Source organism: Bos javanicus, chromosome 25 (assembly GCF_032452875.1).
Source record: "Bos javanicus breed banteng chromosome 25, ARS-OSU_banteng_1.0, whole genome shotgun sequence".
In the NCBI taxonomy this organism is placed as follows: Eukaryota; Metazoa; Chordata; class Mammalia; order Artiodactyla; family Bovidae; genus Bos; species Bos javanicus.
The window spans coordinates 25300773-25318811 of record NC_083892.1 but is presented as its reverse complement, the minus strand read 5'-3'; the positions used below and the strand labels follow the sequence as shown (position 1 = coordinate 25318811).

Here is an 18039-nt window from a genome sequence, read left to right as displayed (position 1 = left end):
TCCAAAAAAGGAATCTGGGCTCCTACAATATAATTGCAAGTCCAGGAATAATGGCTTCGAAGATCTAGCTCCTTTTTGTGGCTCTGCTTCCTTCTGAGTCAGCTTCACCCTTAGCCTGCGGGGTGGGGCTTTATGGGCTCCAGCAGCTCCTGACTGAAATCTCACCAGCATGGTACCCCAGGAAAAAAGATGAACCCTGTTTTCCAACAGCATAAGCAGAAGTCCTGGGGTCGAGTCTCAATAGGCTGACTTGAGTGTTCCAGGCTCGTCCCTGAATTACTGTGGCCAGAGGGAAATGACACTCATTGGCCAGGCCTGGGTCATGCAGGCACCCCTGAAAGTTGGGGGTGAGGTCAGCCCCACACACATTACATCACCAAAGAGGAGGGGAGTCATGGTCCCTTTACAGAATGGGTGCTAGTCAGGCCAAACCAACAGACGTATACTCATGGAATCCCAGAAGTAGCCTGCTTCTTCATTCTCCATCCTCAAGCTTGGGTGTCCATCACTCTAGTTCAAACAGACATCCCAGATTAGGCTGGAGCCTTCAGATTCATTGCTCAGAAGAGAGAGTATCTGGTTGGACCAATGTTGGCCAGATGTTCAGCTCTGCTTCAGTCATCTAAGAACAGTAGGGTGCGGTCACTTACTGGGTCCTTTGATGGACAGGGTAGGTCTTAAAAGGGCCAGATGGATACTCCAAAGCTGCCTATTATAGATGCACAGAGTTTCCAGAGGATCTAAATTAGTTCCTGATGAAAGCATAGGGCAATTTACTAAAGCAGGGCTCCCCAGCTTCCCGGATCTAATGCTTGATGATCTGAGGTAGAGCTGATGTAATAATACAAATAAAGTGTACAGTAAATGTAATGTTCTTGAATCATCCCCAAACCATTCCTCCCACCCTCAGTTGGTGGAAAAATTGTCTTCCATGAAACTGGTCCCTGGTGCCCAAAAGATTGGGGACTGCTGTTAACTAAACAGTTTGGCGATAAGGAGCACATGATGACTTGCGGGGTGGTGGTGGTGGTCCCTGAGAAAAAGGCTGAATCCTCAGGTTCCACCTTGTTTTCCTTCTGGGCATTCCGAGGCTGACAAGGAGAAGTGGGTGTGGGAGGTGGACTGCACTGACCTTGAGGAAGGCAGGGGTGGTCATGTTGAGACACCCAGTGGGTGGCAGGCAAAAGAGGAGGCTGGAGGCCCTGAGACAGTGCAGGCTTGGAAGCAATAAAACTGAGCCCTTGATGTGGTGGAAATCAGTTATTAGGGAAGAGACTGGGAACTAGGGACTGGAGGCCACACCAGGTGTGCCTGGAGCAAGGAGGGTACCCCCTCCTTGTTCTGTATGTTACTGCATGGTCTTGATCAGAGGAATCAGGCAGGAAGCCATGTCGAGAATGGGCAGGGGGGCAGAGAAGACCAGCACCCTCACCAGCTGACTCTCCTAGCTCCACACCCCGCTCCCTTTCTTTCCAGATGTGGATAGGACAGGTTCTCTGGCTTTGGTTGGCTCGACATCCACATCCGATGAACGCAGCCAAGAATCCCCGGCTGTGCACAGAGGGAAGTGTGAGCCAAGAGCCTTAATCTAACAGAGAAATAACTTGGAAACCAAGACAGCTAGAATGGGTAGTCAGGATGTTGATAATAGTGATGAAAGTGATGGGGGCAACCCTTTCTTGAGGGCCTACTATTTCCAGACCCTGTTCTAAGACATTTTGAATGGATCCTCTCCTTGAATCCTTGCAACAACCTTGTGACGTGGTACTCTATAGGGCACCACTGTGTGGAATGCTTCCTACTGCCCCTTGTCTTTATACCTTAGCACACGCTCTTCTGTCTTCCTGGAATGCTGTTTCCCCAGCAAACTCTCTCTCATCTACCAAGACCCAGTGCAAGCGTGGTTGTGTTCTGGTCACTTTCCCTGATGCCAACCTGTGGATGGAATGACTCTTGCCTCCCAGTAATGAACTCTGTCATGTCTGTATCACAATATCCAGACAGTGCTGCCTCCCAAGCCAGACCGGGAGCGGGGACCAAGGCTTACTTCTCTCTGCGGCAGCCCCTGCTCAGATCTGGCTGTCTGGTGGGTGTGGTTCTCTGTCCCCTGCCCACCCTGACTGTGGCATCTCTCTCCTCGTCTCTTGGCAGCCTGGCGTGGGGCTCCTTTACCTGCTGCATGGCAGCCTCTGTCACCACGCTCAACTCCTACACCAAGACGGTCATTGAGTTCCGGCACAAGCGCAAGGTCTTTGAGCAGGGCTACCGGGAGGAGCCGACCTTCATAGACCCTGAGGCCGTCAAGTACTTCCGGGAGAGGTCAGTGCAACATGGCGTCACCTCTGGCCACCACCGGGAATCGGAAGCCCAAGACCCAGCCTCAGTGGCCACAGGGCTCCACTTGAAAAACTAGAGCGGTTGGACAGAAGTGTACCAAAGGGTCATGGGGTGGAAGGGGCAGGCCGGGGGAGGCAGAGTTTGGACTCCACTGTGTTGAAATTTCTGGGGTATTTTAATATTTTATGGGGCATGAGGTTGCCTTGGTCTGATGTGATCAGAGCTTGAGAAGCTAAGAAGGGAATCAAGTTTGAGTGTTTGCCCTGGCTTCCTGATTTTTGGAACCAAGGTAGGGTCACAGAGATGCTGAACTAAGGTTTCCTTCTTGGGCTCTGTCATAGCACTGAGTGAAAAAAGACTCAGCATGAGATTGGTGATGACTGCCAGAGGAGAAGGGCTTCTCAAAGTCAGGGACCACATCTGATCACCGTGTCCTTATAGACCAGCTGGGAAGAGAGTAGGTGACAGTGAATGGTGGGTGGATGTATGGCTGGATGGATGATTGGGTGGATGGATGATGGAAGGATATACAGATGTATGTGTGTATGTATGGATGGGTGGATGGAAATATAGATGGATGGATGCATGGATGCTGGATGGTTGGATGGATGATGGATGAATGGATGCTAGATGGATGGATGATGGATGGTTGACGGATGAGTGGAAGGACAGGCAAGTTGTTATCACATTTCCTGGGACCACCTCCTTAATAAACTACCTGTACCCCAGTCTGCTTTGGGGGTGCTGATTGGACATGCACTAATGACTTTCAGTGGCAGGGAACAGGATTTCTCAGGACCGATGACAGGGTCTGAGGAGGAAAAGAAGGAGGGAGACTGTGAAGCTGGGCACCACTGAGAAGTTAGACTCCCCGTGGGGCACATGGAAGGGTTTCAAAGCCAAGAAGTCTCAGGGTGGGGGCCCCACAGGGACCACGCTCTGACTGCTACAGACCCCTTCATCTCTCCTTTGCCACCTGAGCCTCCTTTCTGTCTCTGAACACGGCAAGTCCATCCCCACCTCAGGGCCTTGGCACCTGCTGTGCCCTGCCTGGACTCCTCACTGGCTGGCTCGCCAAGGTATCAGCTCAGATGTTACCTGCTCAGCGTGGCCTTCCTTAATCACTTAGTCTAAACTGCACACACCCCCCCCCACACCCCCACACACCCTGTCCTATCCCTCTTTATCCCATTGCTGTTTTTTCATAGCACCTACATAACCTGACATCATCCTATTTGTTTATCGGGAAGATCCCCTGGAGAAGGGAATGGCGACCCACTCCAGTATTCTTGCCTGGAGAATTCCATGGACAGGGGAGCCTGGTGGGGCTACAGTTCACGGAGTTGCAAAGAGTCGGACACAACTGAGTGACTCACACATACCCATCGGTTTAATAGTTTGTAGACCGTGAGGTCTGGAGGGTTCTGCTATCTTCTTTCCCACTATATTCTGAGCACCAAGTACTGGACCGGGTACCTAATAGGTGCTCATTTAACATCTGGGGGTTAGTTTGACGTGTGTGTGTGTAATTGACTGACTTCTTTTTGGAGACCTCAGCCTGCCTGCCTCAGCCTGGTACTCTTTCAGCCCAAGCCCCACCATCATTGGGCAGATACAGCATCTTGTTCCTATATCAAAGTCCCAGGTCACGTGTCCAGGTCCAGGCCAATCGATTGTGCCCAGGGAGCTCAGGACAGGTTGGCACACAGGCCCGCCTTACCCATGGCTATGTAGACAGTGCGTCTACTAGGAAGGTGATGATGACTGGCAGAGCACAGGACTCATAGTAGACACTCAGGAAATGTTTACAGCAGCCACATAAGCAGCCTGGTGTTGAAAGTGGCCCCATTATCACCGCCTCTGCTGTCACCTCGGCTATGGGAGAGCCCGGGGCATCCGTAGACGCCCTCGTTTTGCTGAGGTGGAAGACAGGACCTCTATGCACCTCATGAACAAGAAGCTGCCGTTTACCGGTCCCTCATAGCTTAGGCCCAAACGACATGGGAGAAGATAAATGCTTCCAAGCATATGTGCGGAATATCACTTTACACGTTCATAACTTGAACATTATGCAGAGGTTCATCAAATTTTATTTTCCTTCCTCTCCAAGGAGAACATTTCAGCTTAGCTGGGCTGTTCACTTTTTTTTTTTTTTTTGGTGCCTTCCCTACAAAGAGCTCAGAGCACACAGGCAGATGTCTGCTCAGATCTGCAAGGGGCCCAGCTGCAGGGCTGAACTCCTGCAGGGGCCAGAGTCCTTGAGACCAAAGCCAGGGACACGAGAGAAGAGATCCTTGACCCCACCTGCCCATGTTTCTTGATCCCTGGGCTACAAGGGATGGATGTGGGAAGAACAGGGGTTTGGGAGTCCCCTGACCTGAATTTTCCAGTTCTGTTGCCTGACTGCTGTGTGACTTGGGGCAAGTCACTGAGCCTTTCTGGGCTGGTTTCCTCTCAACCACAGTAGGAGAGAGCCCAGAGCTCTCAGCATCTCGGGAAGCTTCAAATTGGATGGCCCAGGAAAGGTGGCTAGCACAGTGTGTGGCTCAGGCGGGCATTTCATATGTGGATTCCTGTCCCTTCTGCTACTGATACAAAGTATAAAACTCGGCAATGACGAGCTTAGGACAGAGCGATAGACACTGGGCATCTAATAATCATGTTAATAACCACAGCAAACGGGTGGGTGAGGTGTCAGGCGGGCTGTGAATACAGAAGGGTTTGGGGTCAGGGATGTCTGGGAGAGGGTGCAGGTTTTTTCAGATGATGTCCCCACCCCCCGCCCCTGCCATTTCTGCCATCGGGAGGGGAGCCCCTGACTGAGGACAAGATGGGACCCTGTGGGGATTGGGGCAGGAGGGCCTGGATTGCTGCCCCCCACCACCATCACACCCCACCCTTGTCCTGTCAGATTTTTCTTTGCAGGAGCAGAGGTGTGACTGGGCAGATTCTAAACTGTTTTTCAGAGTTTCATAATGTAGTGGTGTGTGGAAGAAAGGTATGTGTGTGTGTGCACACGTGTGTATAGGGGCCAGTGTGTCCCCATGTGTTGGGATTGTCAGGGAGGCTGAACCTGCACGCCCTGACTCTGAGCAGCCTATGCCAACTCTGAGAAACATCTGGGATTAAACCCTCCCAGCCTCACCCTGCCTGTCGTCCCCAAGGAGGGTGCCTTAATGGGGCCTCCCAGGGGAGGGGCGGAAGCTGCAGGATGAAAAGTTAAATATTTGCAGATCGGGGCTTTCCTGGATGCTTGATGTTCAGATCGGGTTTAACAACATGGGAAGGAAATGAGACCCTGTTGGATTGGACTCCAGAGGGAATTCAACTGAGCAAACATCCCACCTTCCTTGGGGAAGCTGTAGTGGGTGGGTTCAGTTCAGTCAGTTCAGTTCAGTCGCTCAGTCGTGTTTGACTCTTTGCGACCCCATGCACTGCAGTACGCCAGGCTTCCCTGTCCAGCACCAACTCCCGGAGCTTACTCACACTCATGTCCATTGAGTCGGTGATGCCATCCAACCATCTCATCCTCTGTCGTCCCCTTCTCCTCCCGCCTTCAATCGTTCCCAGCATCAGGGTTTTTTCAAATGAGTCAGTTTTTCTCATCGGGTGGCCAAAATATTGGAGCTTCAGTTTCAGCATCAGTCCTTCCGATGAATATTCAGGACTGATTTCCTTTAGGATGGACTGGTTGGATTTCCTTGCAGTCCAAGGGACTCGAGAGTGGATGGATGGGAGCAAGCAGAAGCCTGGGGCTTCAGGGAAGGCAGCTTTTCCCTCCCTGTGCCCACACTGCCCCACCCCAGGATCAGATCTCCCAGTCATTCCCTTGCCCCCTGCTCCGAGGCACAAGGCACCCATCCCAGTCTCTGAACTTCCAAGTTCCTTCATTTACTGGCCTCCTCCTCCCGCGCATGTGCAAACCGCAGGAGCAGGGTGCTTTCTTGGCTCTCGCTCTGTCCCTGACACCTGGAACCATGGGGGCTCAACAAGTTATTAACTCTCTGGTATAATTATATTGTTAATTATAGTGATGCTGTTCCCCCTCCCCGCCCACCACCCGCCCCCCACATCCCTGTTCGAGGGCCTTGCCAGTACACTCCAACTCAACCCTGTGGAAGACACGAGGAAATAAATCCAGGCTGGAATAAACCCTGCAATTTATTAGCTGAGGGTCCCCAGGTGAATCACTTCACCTCGGAGACCTCCAGCCTCTTCCGTCACCTGCCCGGCCACCTGGATCTGGTCTGCAGAGCTTAGCAAAACACCCTGCGTGCCACGATGGGGTTTCCTGGAGGTGACTCCAGGTGGGGAGTTTGGTACCACCCTGGGGGAGGCAGAGGTTAGAAAAGCCTTCACAGGTGAGGTCTCAAACCAAGTTTCTGTTTATTTTTATTACTTCTTATTATTTAGTCTACTCGTGGGATCTTAGTTTCCCGACCAGGGGCTGAACCCAAGCCACCTGCATTGGAAGCACAGAGTCCCAACCACTGGATCAGCAGGGAAGAAGTGCCAAGCCAAGTGTTTAAAGGCATGGCCAGCACTCCTGGCTAGGTGGGTGGGGGGTGGAGGGGCATGCTCCCAGGCAGAGGCAATAGTAACGAACAAAGGTGTTTAGGAAAATGTGAGCAGTTTGGTGTGATTTGAGAGTGGGGAGCTGGTAGGAGTCGGGCCTGGGTGACTCATCTCTCTCACCCTCCTACAGTGTTTGGGGTGGGGCGCTGGCACAGAAGGTGGCATGGGGACCCTCCCCAGACCTCCTTCTTGGGTGCCAGGCCTCATGGGGCTCCCTGTTCCTACCTGGGGAAGCAGGGGGAATAAATCGTTTTTCACAGCAGAGGGCCAACCCCTCTTTACCCATCCCCAGGACCGGTGCAGAAAGGGCCACAAAGACCCCATTCCTCGCTGGCTCTGCTCTGGTTCCTGTACACAGGGAAACTTTTTGAAGGGCTGGTCTCCACCTCTTTACCTCCCACTCATAGCTCGACCCATTGCGAGTTGCTCCCCACCCCCGTCTCTGCAGAAAGAGCTTCCAGCTGCCCGGAGAATGGGTATACCCCCTTCCTCCTGCCCACCCTCTCCGGGCTCCCACCAGCCACTCTTCCAGGCGCTGGGTGCCCTCTCCCACCCCTCCGCCTTGTTCCGTTAGATGGTGATGCTCCCAAGGTCAGTTCCAGGCCCTCTTTTGACATTGGCCTTTGTGGTCATGCATGCACCAGGACTTATGAGTTCCTGGGCCCCTGCAGACCCCCGGCCCCATATCCAGCTGCCTCTTTGGTGTTTCCACTCTGGATTCCCAAAGGCATCAAGAATCAACATGGGACTTCCCTGGCCAGTGGTTAAGACACTCCCAATGCAGGGCGCGTGGGTTCAATCCCTGGTTGGGGAACTAAGATCCCACGTGCCTCATGGCATTGCCAAAAAATGATAAACATGGCCAGGACCCATTTAAGATGGTCTCCCCCAAACTGGGTCCTGTTTCACGTCCCTCTCCTTTACTTCTCTATGTCCTGCCTGAGTAAGCAGACATGTGCACATCTTACCCTTCATATCCAGACACCCCATATCCAGTGCTTTCCCCCTGTGGGTGGGCCACTTCTCTCCATCTCCACTCCTGCCATCCTCATCCTGGGCGACAGCTCTTACCTACTGGAGGGCACTTTGCCCCTGGCATCTGTATTCCCCCAGCAACCAAAGTCTCTCCTCTCTGCTGATGCGATCAGGGTGCCCCCACCCTCATCTGTCTGCTGGAACACCCCAGTGCCTCCCACAGCCCCAGGACAAAGGCCCAGCTCCTTGTGGTAACTTACAAGCCTCGCCATGGATCGGCCCCCACCCCTCCCTGCTTAAGCCTCCCCTCCGCTGGAAGTTCCCCAGACAGGTCATCCTTCTGCTTCTGTTGTAGCCTCAGGACAGCTGTCCTCTTCACATGGGGTGCCCCTCTTCTTTGCCTTGTCAATTCTGGGCCTGCAGATCTTACTTCAAGTATCGACCTTTAAAAAATTTTTTTTTTATCTTTTTGCCATGCTAAAAGTGGTATTTTAGTTTCCTGACCAGGGATTGAACCCACATCCCCTTCATTGGAAGTACAGAATCCTAACCACTGGACTTCCAGGGAAGTCCCTTAAGCATCCATTCTGAACTGGATGGAATCCCCCATCTTTCAGCACCGGCCACGTGTGCACAGGGCAGGGATGCAGGTCCACTTCCTTTTAAATTCCTGAGTACGGTTTGGATGGAGAGGGTGACAGAGAGCAGAAGGGCAGGAGCCTTTGGGGCAGGTCACTAGCCAGTCTGTTGGCCAAGGTGACCTTCGCCCTCTGGGAGCTGCCTCTGGATTTGCTTGCCCATCCTTTCCCCCCACTGCTGCCGCCATGCTGAACGGCACCCCGCTCAGGTGTGCCCACCTCTGTGACTGCTCACCTGGTCTCTCTCGTTGTCCCCAAGGCTGGGCTGAGGAAGGGATTTTGGAGATAAATCAGGTCTAGAGGTTTCCGTGTTGTCGGGAGCCCTTGAAGCTCTTGAAGGCGGGGCTGGGGGTGTGGGGTGGGGGCTCCATTAATGCTAGTGGTTGTTTTTCTGAGTAATAATTTGTAGCCCATGCAGTTCCGAAAATAATCTCAAGGTGCTAATATCTTGAGGTCTCTTTTTAAAACCCAATTTCAGAGAAATGGGAGGTAAAACTGTCAACTGCACACAAAGATCAGGGGAGGGTGCTGGCACTGTGGATATTTATCTTCCCTGTATTTTCCAAATGTTCTGTATCATGAGCTTGCTTACAAAATGGCAAGAGAAAAAGAAAAAACCGGAGGGAGGCTCTTTTAAAAAAATCCATTTATTTCCCCCGGTCTTGGAATGGCACTTCTGATGGGATGTTATAGAATATTAATCTCCTATGCATGGTCATTTATTTGCCAAATTTTCTCTTAATTTTATACCTCATCCCATCATCAGTGCATCGTTTAAAAATCATTGTGTTCTTTGTCCCCTGCGACTGTTTCTTAGCCATTTAGCCTCTGAGACGTGTCCAATCACAGCTCCCTCTTCCCCGTCTTTTTCCACTCTCGCTGCTTGAATATTACTTCTCAGTAGTGCCTCACATCTTATTTGTCTTTATTGGGGTCTTTTGATGCCACTGTTTAGTCTCAAGAGGAGTGAGATGCCCAGAAATTGGAGATGGCGCTGTGGGAATTTCTGGGCTGTCCCGAGATTCACCTGATAACCAACCCTTTGTGAAAGGAAAGTGAAAGGCACAGAGTGGTCCTTGAGATAGGAACAGCCTCACAGGACAGCTGCTTCCTGACCTTCTCTCCAAGTGTCAGCCCAGTGGAGAGAAACACGAGGCGGGGAGGCTCTGGGCGCGCTCCTGCCCGACCGTCACTACTGCCAGTTCTTTAGGTGATTCTCATCTGCAGCTGGCACTCTGGGGAGGGCACGGGAGATCTGCACCCAGACAACAGCCTGGGACGTGGAAGGCGATTGGGCTGATGCTTCCAGGAGGCTCACAGGTGCCCAGAGCCCATGGTCTAATGCCCGATTCCTCAGATGAGATCTGGGGGCCAACAGCATCATCCCCATCTGAGAACCTGTTAGAGTTCAGACTCTCAGGCCCCAACCCCAGACCTATGGAACCAGAATCTGCATTTTAAAAAGCTCCTCGAGTTATCTGTGGTTACTGGCACATTTGGGGAACGTTGATCTGGAAGACAGAGTGGATGCAACCCCGGTTATGGGTCAGAAGAGGCCCGTGGATAAAGAAGGGGTCTGTACCTCTGTGCTACTCAAAGTATGGTCCCCAGACCAGGGCCCATTTGCAAACACATCCATGATAAAACGAGAGAAACTGAGACACGTGTTTGGGAACTTTCACGGTGAGTTGACATCACTGGTACACCCAAGCTTGCCTTTTGTGAGTGTGTGTGTGTTCATTTCATTCTCCAGCAATTCATTTTTATTGTATTTTTATTAAAAATTTGGTCCAAGGTAGGTTGAAAATTAAAGGGGGTGTGTGTAAAACCTAGCCCTTTATCAGATGATTTGAGAAGCGCAGCGCATAGACTGCCACCTTATACCAGGAAGTGAGTGGAGACTTGGGAAACAAGCCAGCCTGGGGCAGCGAGAAAGAGGTGGCTTTGAGGATGACACAGAGAAGGCATGGCAGGTGGGGAGCGGGCTGGGCACTCTGTGCTGGGGAGGCTTGGGACTCTTGCCACAGCAGAGGTAAGACCTGGTGGACCCCTTGCCACGGTCCCCAGCTGCTGTGGCCACACTTCTCCCTGGAATAAGATGTGCAGGTACCGGGAGTCTCCCTGCAGGACGAGACGTGGGTTCAGACTCTCAGATCCTTGAAGCCTCCCTGCTCCATCACTCGCCTGCCTCCTTCTCTCCAAAGAGCAAATTCCCAGATTGCAGATCTTGTGGGTCATCAGAGCAGTGACCATGTAACAGGGTGGTCACACCCCTCACCACCCTTTTACACACCTAGTGGCAGTCCTGGGAGGGCCCAGGAGTGCCCAGCCCCAGTTTCCATGGGACCTCACCGCGCAGGTGTACCCAGGGTGGGTCTGGTGGAGCTTCTGACAGCTAGGAATCTGCAGGGCACAACGGAAACACGCTTGAGCTCTAGGGACTGATAGATCTGAGTTCAAATCCCTGCCCTGCCATCAGCCCGCTGCCCCTTCTGAGCACTGCTTCACCCCCAGCGCCCGCACTGACCCTTCAAAGTGCTTATTTAGATTCATGGGTCACCTCTCACACTGCCATCAGAAAAAAAAAAAAAAACTATCTTCAGAAAGCATGTAGTGTTTCCTGCAGGAAGTTGTACTTCAAATGAAAGAAGATAGTCATCTAGGGACATTTGAGTAGTTCCTTTTCTTTTAACGCAAAGCTCAGCCTTCCTGGATGAACCCAGCGGGCTGCTTGTAGCCGCAGCTTGCTCGTGCTCGCGCTTAGTCGCTAAGTTGTGTCCAACTCTTTTACGACCCCATGGACCCCCCCACCCCTACCCCAGGCTTCTCTGTCCCTGGGATTCTCCAGGCAAGAATACTGCAGTGGGTAGCCACGCCCTCCTCCAGGGGATCTTCCCGACCCAGGGAAAAATCAAACCTGTGTCTCCTGCAATGTGCTTCTCCTCAATTCCTTGCCTCCCTCCTTCCCCCTCCTTCCCTCCTTTCTAACATTCCTTGGGATACTTTTTGCCATCACAGTGCTGGACCCCGACACTACAAGTGAAGGAGATAAACTCCATCCTTTTTCTGAGTTTAAAGTGTTTGCGGGGGGACCAATGATGAAACTGATTGAAAGTCAGTAGGGCTACTCTGTTCTGACCCTCCCTCTATACCAGATCCTGGGCTCCCATCCTCACAGCAACCAGTGGGGCCATGGTGTCTGTCCTTCTGGTCATTCCCACCACCACTGGCCTGCCCATGGCCATGTAGAAAATTCCAGAACACAGAGGTTCAGAGCTTCAGGTGAGCTGCCCGTTCATAGCAGAGTTGGACTCAGCCACGACCCCACCTCCCTGCAGGGCCCAAGGTCTCAGTCGCACCCAGAGCATCTCTTGCCCTCAGGTATCTCCTGCCAGGGAGCACGGGGTGGGGCGAAGGGTCAGAGCTCTTGCCGTAACTGACATTGCTGGTACACCCGAGCTTGCTTTTCGTGTGTGCTCGTGTGTTTTCATTTAAGTCTCCAGCAATTCATTTTTATTTTATTTTATTAAAAATTTAGTCCAAGGTAGATTGAAAATTAAGGTGGGAAAACCCAGCCCTTTATCAGATGGTTTGGTTGAGACCTCTCTGAGTTGTCGCCAGCCCAGCAGGTGATTTCTAACTGGCAGGTTTTCTCACATGTTGACTATTGACCTCTGGGCCTCTTAGCAACAAGGTTTGGGTGTCCAGGAAGTGGGGTGCCATGCCAGGCATAGTGGTTCTCTCCTTAAACATCAGTTTGGAGATGGCTGCCGGGACCTTGCAGACCCGTAATTTTCATTGGCGAACCTGATGGAAGGGCCGCGTTTGTGCAAGGAACTAGCTCTTTCCAGAATAGCCTCACAGCATGGCAGAAATCAGGCAGACCCCAGCTGGATTCCAGCTGCCTCTCTGAGAGGCCAGCGTGTGCTGTGACTTCCAGGATGCAGCCCCAGCATCGCTTCCTCCCATGAAGCCTCCACTGGTCCCCACGCAAGTGGATCTCAACCCTCGCTGCATATTGCAATCACCGGGCAATTGAAGACTCCCCTGGTGATGTCAGGGGACCTCCACGTGGAGAACCACTGGCTAGACCAGAGGTTAACACACTATCTCCAAGAAGCTAGTACATAAGAACGTGAAAACGTAGTTGCTTAGTCGTGTCCGATTCTTTGCGATCCCATGGACTGTAGCCTGCCAGGCTCCTCTGTCCTTGGGATTTCCCAGGCAAGATTACTAGAGTGAATTGCCATTCCCTTCTCTAGGGTATCTTCCTGACCCAGGGATTGAACCCAGATCTCCGGCGTTGCTGCAGATTCTTTACTGTCTGAGCCACCAGGGAAGCCCGTAATTATCTGCTGAACAAAACGGCCCTTCATTTACATATTGTCTGCGGCTGCTTCCAGCTACAAGGGTGTTTGAGTAGTTGTGACAGAGATCATCTGGCCTATGAAAGCTCATATATTTATCATCCAGACCTTTACGGAAGAAGTTTGTCAGCCACTAACTAGACACTCACCCTATTCAACCTTCGTAATGTCCTCCCTTAAAACTTAACGTGAAGTTGTGATCATCGGTTCATGTGTACAGCAGATAGGAGCATCTCAAGGGCTGGGACCTCTCTGAGTTGTCCCTGTGGTCCCCAGCACAACAGGTGTTTGCTAACTGGCTGGTGTTCTCATATGTTGACTATTGAACTCTGGGCTTCTTAGCAGCAAGATTTGGGTGTCCAGGAAGTGGGGTACCTGCCAGGCACAGTGGTTCTCTCCTGAAACATAAGCTCCGAGGTAACTAAAAGCAAAGTGAAGAACGGAGGGATGATGTCAAGGCACAGGGCCACAGATAAGGGCTGGGAGGTGCCTGCAGTGTGTGCTTAGGACATGCAGTAGTGGTGGGAATTGTTTCTACTTCCGGGGACTAGGTTATATTTGTCTAAAGGCACTGCTCAGCGGTAAAGAATCTGCCTGCAATGCAGGAGACCTAGGAGATGTGGGGTGGAGACCTAGGAGATGTGGGTCCGATCCCTGGGTCAGAAAGGCCCCCTGGAGAAGGAAATGGCAAGCCACTCCAGTATTCTTGCCTGAAAAATCCCATGGACAGAGAAGCCTGGCGGGCGGCAGTCCAAGGGGTTGCAAAGAGTTGAACACACATGTGTGCGTGCACATGCATGCACACGCGCACACACACACAGACAAAGGAACAGCACACGTGGACTGGACCTCGGGAGCTCTGGAATGTGTCTGGGTCACACATGGGTGAGTGCCGTGTGGGCACATGGACCTGCCCATTCTCTGACTCTGCCTTCAGTGGGATGGGGGTGAGGGTCTAGGGCTGGAACCATGTTGGAGAGTCTGCAGTTGCCTCCACTCTGACCCTTGTCAGCCTCTGCTCTGTGCTTGTCGCTCATCCCAGCCTTGCCAGTCGCTCCAGAGGAGAAATTCACACAGCTGTTGAGAGGAAAGAGAATTGTGGCAGATATTGGAAGACCAGAGCCTTGTTTCTATGTAGAAATATCTATGGGAGTTGTTTTAATTTAGTTAAGAAAAGTGACACAGCTAATCAAAGTCTTTTGCCCAGAAATCAGAAAATAGAGGTAAATTCAAAAAGAAGGCTTTCCAGGAGTGGAGAAAGATTAAAAAAATAAAAGGCTTCAGATTTAATCCCCTTTATTTCATCTGGGGTCAGTCACCTTAACCTTTTGGTATACGTTCTGCCAAGTAATGCCTTGTGCATATCAGTGTGTAATTAAAGTTTTTAAATTAATTAATGCATTTTTTTTACTGCACTGGGTCTTCGTTGCTGTCCGATGGCTTTTGCTAGTTGCGGCAAGCAGGGGCTACTCTCCAGGTGCGGTGCATGGCTTCTCATTGTGGTGGATTCTCCTGGTGCAGAGCGTGGGCTCTAGAGTGTGGACTCAGTAGTGTGGTGCACCGGTTTGGTTGCCGCGCGGCATGTGGAATCTTTCTGGACCAGGAATCCGTCCTGTGTCCGCTGCATTGGCAGGCAGATTCTTGACCCCTGGACCACCAGGGAAGGCCTAGTGTGTGATTTTTCAAACACACGGCACACTTTCTTTTGTCATATGCCATTTGCACGTGATTGAACATCTTTTTGTGAGAGCGCATAGGTTTGCCTCCCTCTTCTGCCTCCTGTTTATCAGCTGGATGGCACCCGATCGGTCACATTACCTTTCGATACCTCAGTTTCTTCATCAGTCAAATGGAGGGATGATGCCCATCTCACAGGGCCACGGGAAGGATCCCACGGGGCGATGGTGCCAAGTTGCTTTGCCACGTGTTCTCCGGAGGGGGGGAGGGGCCACACTTTTCCAGGTCCTGGGTCTCTGCCAGCTCAGCCTGATCTTTCTTACGCCAGCTTTTGGCTTCTTTTCTTTCCAGGATGGAGAAGGGGGACGGGCACGAGGAGGAGGACTTTCGCTTGGATTGCCGCCACGAGAGATACCCTGCCCGTAAGTGGCCTCAGCTGCAGGAGCCGGCGCTGCGGATTTGTAGGCCGTCTGAGAAGAGAGGACCCTGGAGACCAGCCAGGCCCACCTCTCCCTGCACCCCTGCATTCTCCCCTAGACATATACTGCAGAGGGCGAAACTGAGGCTGGGGGCAAGAAGAGCAAATCTTCTGCATGCAGCAGCCACAGCCCTTGCAATGGGGTCGGAATGCTAAGGAAGCAAGAGGGACACTGGGTACCTTAAAGACAGGCAGGGGAGCCACAGTTCCATGCAGGCCGGGTTCGCCATGGGCCTGAAGGGACAGGAGCTCTGGGGTGGAACTACCCAAATCAGGGGGAGTCCCAGGTCCCAAGTTCTGAGCCGTGAATGCTCCCAGAAGCTCAGAAGGCTTCTCTGTACAGGACAGAACCTAGGGTTCCTATGCAGAAAACAAACATCAGAAAGCAAAAGAGAGGTCAAAAGAGAGGAAGGCTTTGCTCCGGACAGAAAAGAAAGGAGCTGATACAAGATTAAAGGGGCAGAGTCTCATCTGAGCCTGCTGCTTGCCCACCCTGTGCTCCCTGCCCACCCCACTCTGTACTAAGGACTTTTTATGCCTGATCTCCTGTTCTTGCTGACCACCAACCCCAACAGCTGGGATTACTATCCACACTTTGCAGAAAGGAGGGCTCAGAGAGGTGGAGCCACTTGCCAAACGTCACACAGCTTAGCTAGTCAGTGGCAGGACTGTTAGAGCAGATGCTCCTATGTCTCAGACCTGTTAGGAGACTACACTGCCTCCCAGCTGTTTGTATCTGCGTCTCTGTGCCTGGGGGCTTGCTCCACCTCTACCCTCAGAAGGCAGGAAGTGCACAAGGAGGCTGGCACCCTGGCTCCCTTTCCCCTTGAGTAGGATCGCCTGGAGGTGTGTGATTTGCAGGATTACCTAAGTGTTACCAGTCTAGTGGGCTTCCAGGTGGCTCAGTGCTAAAGAATCCACCTACCAGTGCATGAGACGAAGGAGACACAAGTTCTGTCCCTGGCTCGGAAAGATCCCCTGAAGGGGCAATTGACAACCTGCTCCAGTATTCTTGCCTAGGCAGTTTCATGGACAGAGGATCCTGGCCGGCTGCAGTCCATGGGGGTCACAAAGTCAGACAGGCTGAGTGACTAACACACAGCACCATGTCTGGCAGCCACCTGGGCTGACCGCCTTCCCTCCCTGGGCCCGCTCCCCCTCCGCCAAGTTTGGTGGCACCTCTGTAGCGTCTCCCCTTTGCTCTGATTCCTATCTCAGGGTCTGCTTCTGGGGAGCCTGAACAAGATGGCAGAAATTTAAACTCAGGTCTGTCTGACCCCACCCTCCACGATCCTAGTAACTGAGTGAGGAATGGCTCTGATGGGAGAAAGAAGATGGAGGTGGTGAAGGAGCCTGGGAGGAGACCTGGTTGGGGAGGAGGAGAGGGTCTGGTCTCCATGCTGAAGGAAGAGGCTCCTGGGGGAGGCACCAGTCCGGGAAGGTGGTCAGAATGCTAACTGCTTGCTTGAGGAACTGGAGTGCGTGGTGGGCACATATACTGTGGTTTCATGTCAGGTGTCAGGATGGGGGGCTTCCTGGAGGAAGAGGTCAGGAACCAGGGCACGGAGGTGGCTGGGAAGTGTTAGCTCCTCTGATAACAGAGGAGAGCAGGAAGCACATGCTAGGGATGGGCTGAGAGCCCTGGTGTGTTCCAGAGCCCCACCCCAGAGCACCACCAACTCCCTCCTTGGACCTAGCATCGCCCCCTCCCAGGGGAGCCCTGCAGAGAGGGCAGGAAGCCCTGGGTGGAAAGAGGTCGTGGGGCTTGTCTTGGGGGCAGCTGGGAGACAGGAGGCGGAAAGGCCAGATCCCTGGGGCCTGAGGATGGAAGAAAGAACTGAAGGAGTGTCTGGCCCTGAATGCAAGCCCTGGGATGGAGAGTGGGGACAGCCAGGCTCAGGGGAGCCTCAGAAGCCCTGCATCCCCAGCCCAGCCCCGGTACCCACTTCACCTCCCAAGCATCAGATGCATTCCCCGGGTCAACAGCCCGTGGAGAATTCCTTCTTTTGTGCCCATAACAAATACTGAGCTGTGCAGGCCCTCCATACTGGTGCTAGAGATGCAACCTGAAGCCAGATCAGACAACACCCCTGCCTGTGAGGCGGGGAGTCTAGAGGAGAGAATCAAGTGAGATGTGAACTCAGAAACAAATAAGACTATCTCAAGAGCTAAGGAACGTGATGATAAAGCGGGATCCAGGACACCCCTTTAGAGCCACCTCTTTGAGGAGCGACTGGAACGGGGACTTAAGGAGTGAGAAGGAGTCAGCCAAAGAGCCTTCTGGGCAGAGGGGCGGCAGGTGCCAAGTCCCCAGGGCAGGGACAGCCAGCCCTGGAGGCCTCGTGGCTGGGGTGGGGAGAGCAATGGGGAGGTGGGGATGGATGGCGGGCTGGGGGATGGGGCTGGGGGACCCAGGAGGTGGGACCACGCGAAGGAATTGGCTCTGCAGTGAGGAGCCCAGGGGCATTTTGAGCAGGGAAGAGACGTACCCAGGTTATTCTTTTTTTTTTTTTTTAGTATTTATTTTTCATTTGGCTGCACCGTGTCTTATTGTGGCACATGGGATCTTAAGTTGTGGCATGCAGACTCTTGGTTGTGTCATCAGGGCTGTTAGTTGCCTCATGTAGAGTCTAGTTCCCTCACCAGGGATTGAACCCAGTCCCCCTGCATTGGGAAATGAGGAGTCTGAGCTAGTGGGCCACCTGGGAAGCCCCTTACCCAGGTTATTTATCTGTATCTGTATCTACATCATCTTTATCCATACCCATGTCTACCCGTCCTCCTTCTATCCATATGCACTTGGGAAAAAGGACAGAAGGGGAGGAAGAGAGAGACCAGGAGAAGAGCTTAGATGCTGTCGCCATCATCCCAGGAGTGATGGTGGCCTAATCTGCTGCAGATTCCTCCAGAGTGGATCCCGAGATGAAGATTCAACAGCAAGTGCCTTATGTGGAGCATCCCAGAAAGTGCAAATAGGCGCCTGGCAGGCGGG

General features: G+C 52.6%; 1 protein-coding gene across 2 annotated transcripts in view; it reads left to right on the top strand.

Annotated features, from left to right (window-relative positions):
* GSG1L (GSG1 like) overlaps window positions 1-18039 on the top strand; it is a 251723-nt gene that overhangs the window by 220935 nt on the left and 12749 nt on the right. Inside the window, exons 5-6 of one of the 2 annotated variants that reach the window (XM_061401495.1) lie at window positions 2152-2319; window positions 14921-14991. In XM_061401495.1, coding sequence (XP_061257479.1) covers window positions 2152-2319; window positions 14921-14991 — 239 coding nt within the window. The remainder of the gene's footprint in view (window positions 1-2151; window positions 2320-14920; window positions 14992-18039) is intronic. The other variant, XM_061401496.1, reaches the window with a different exon arrangement.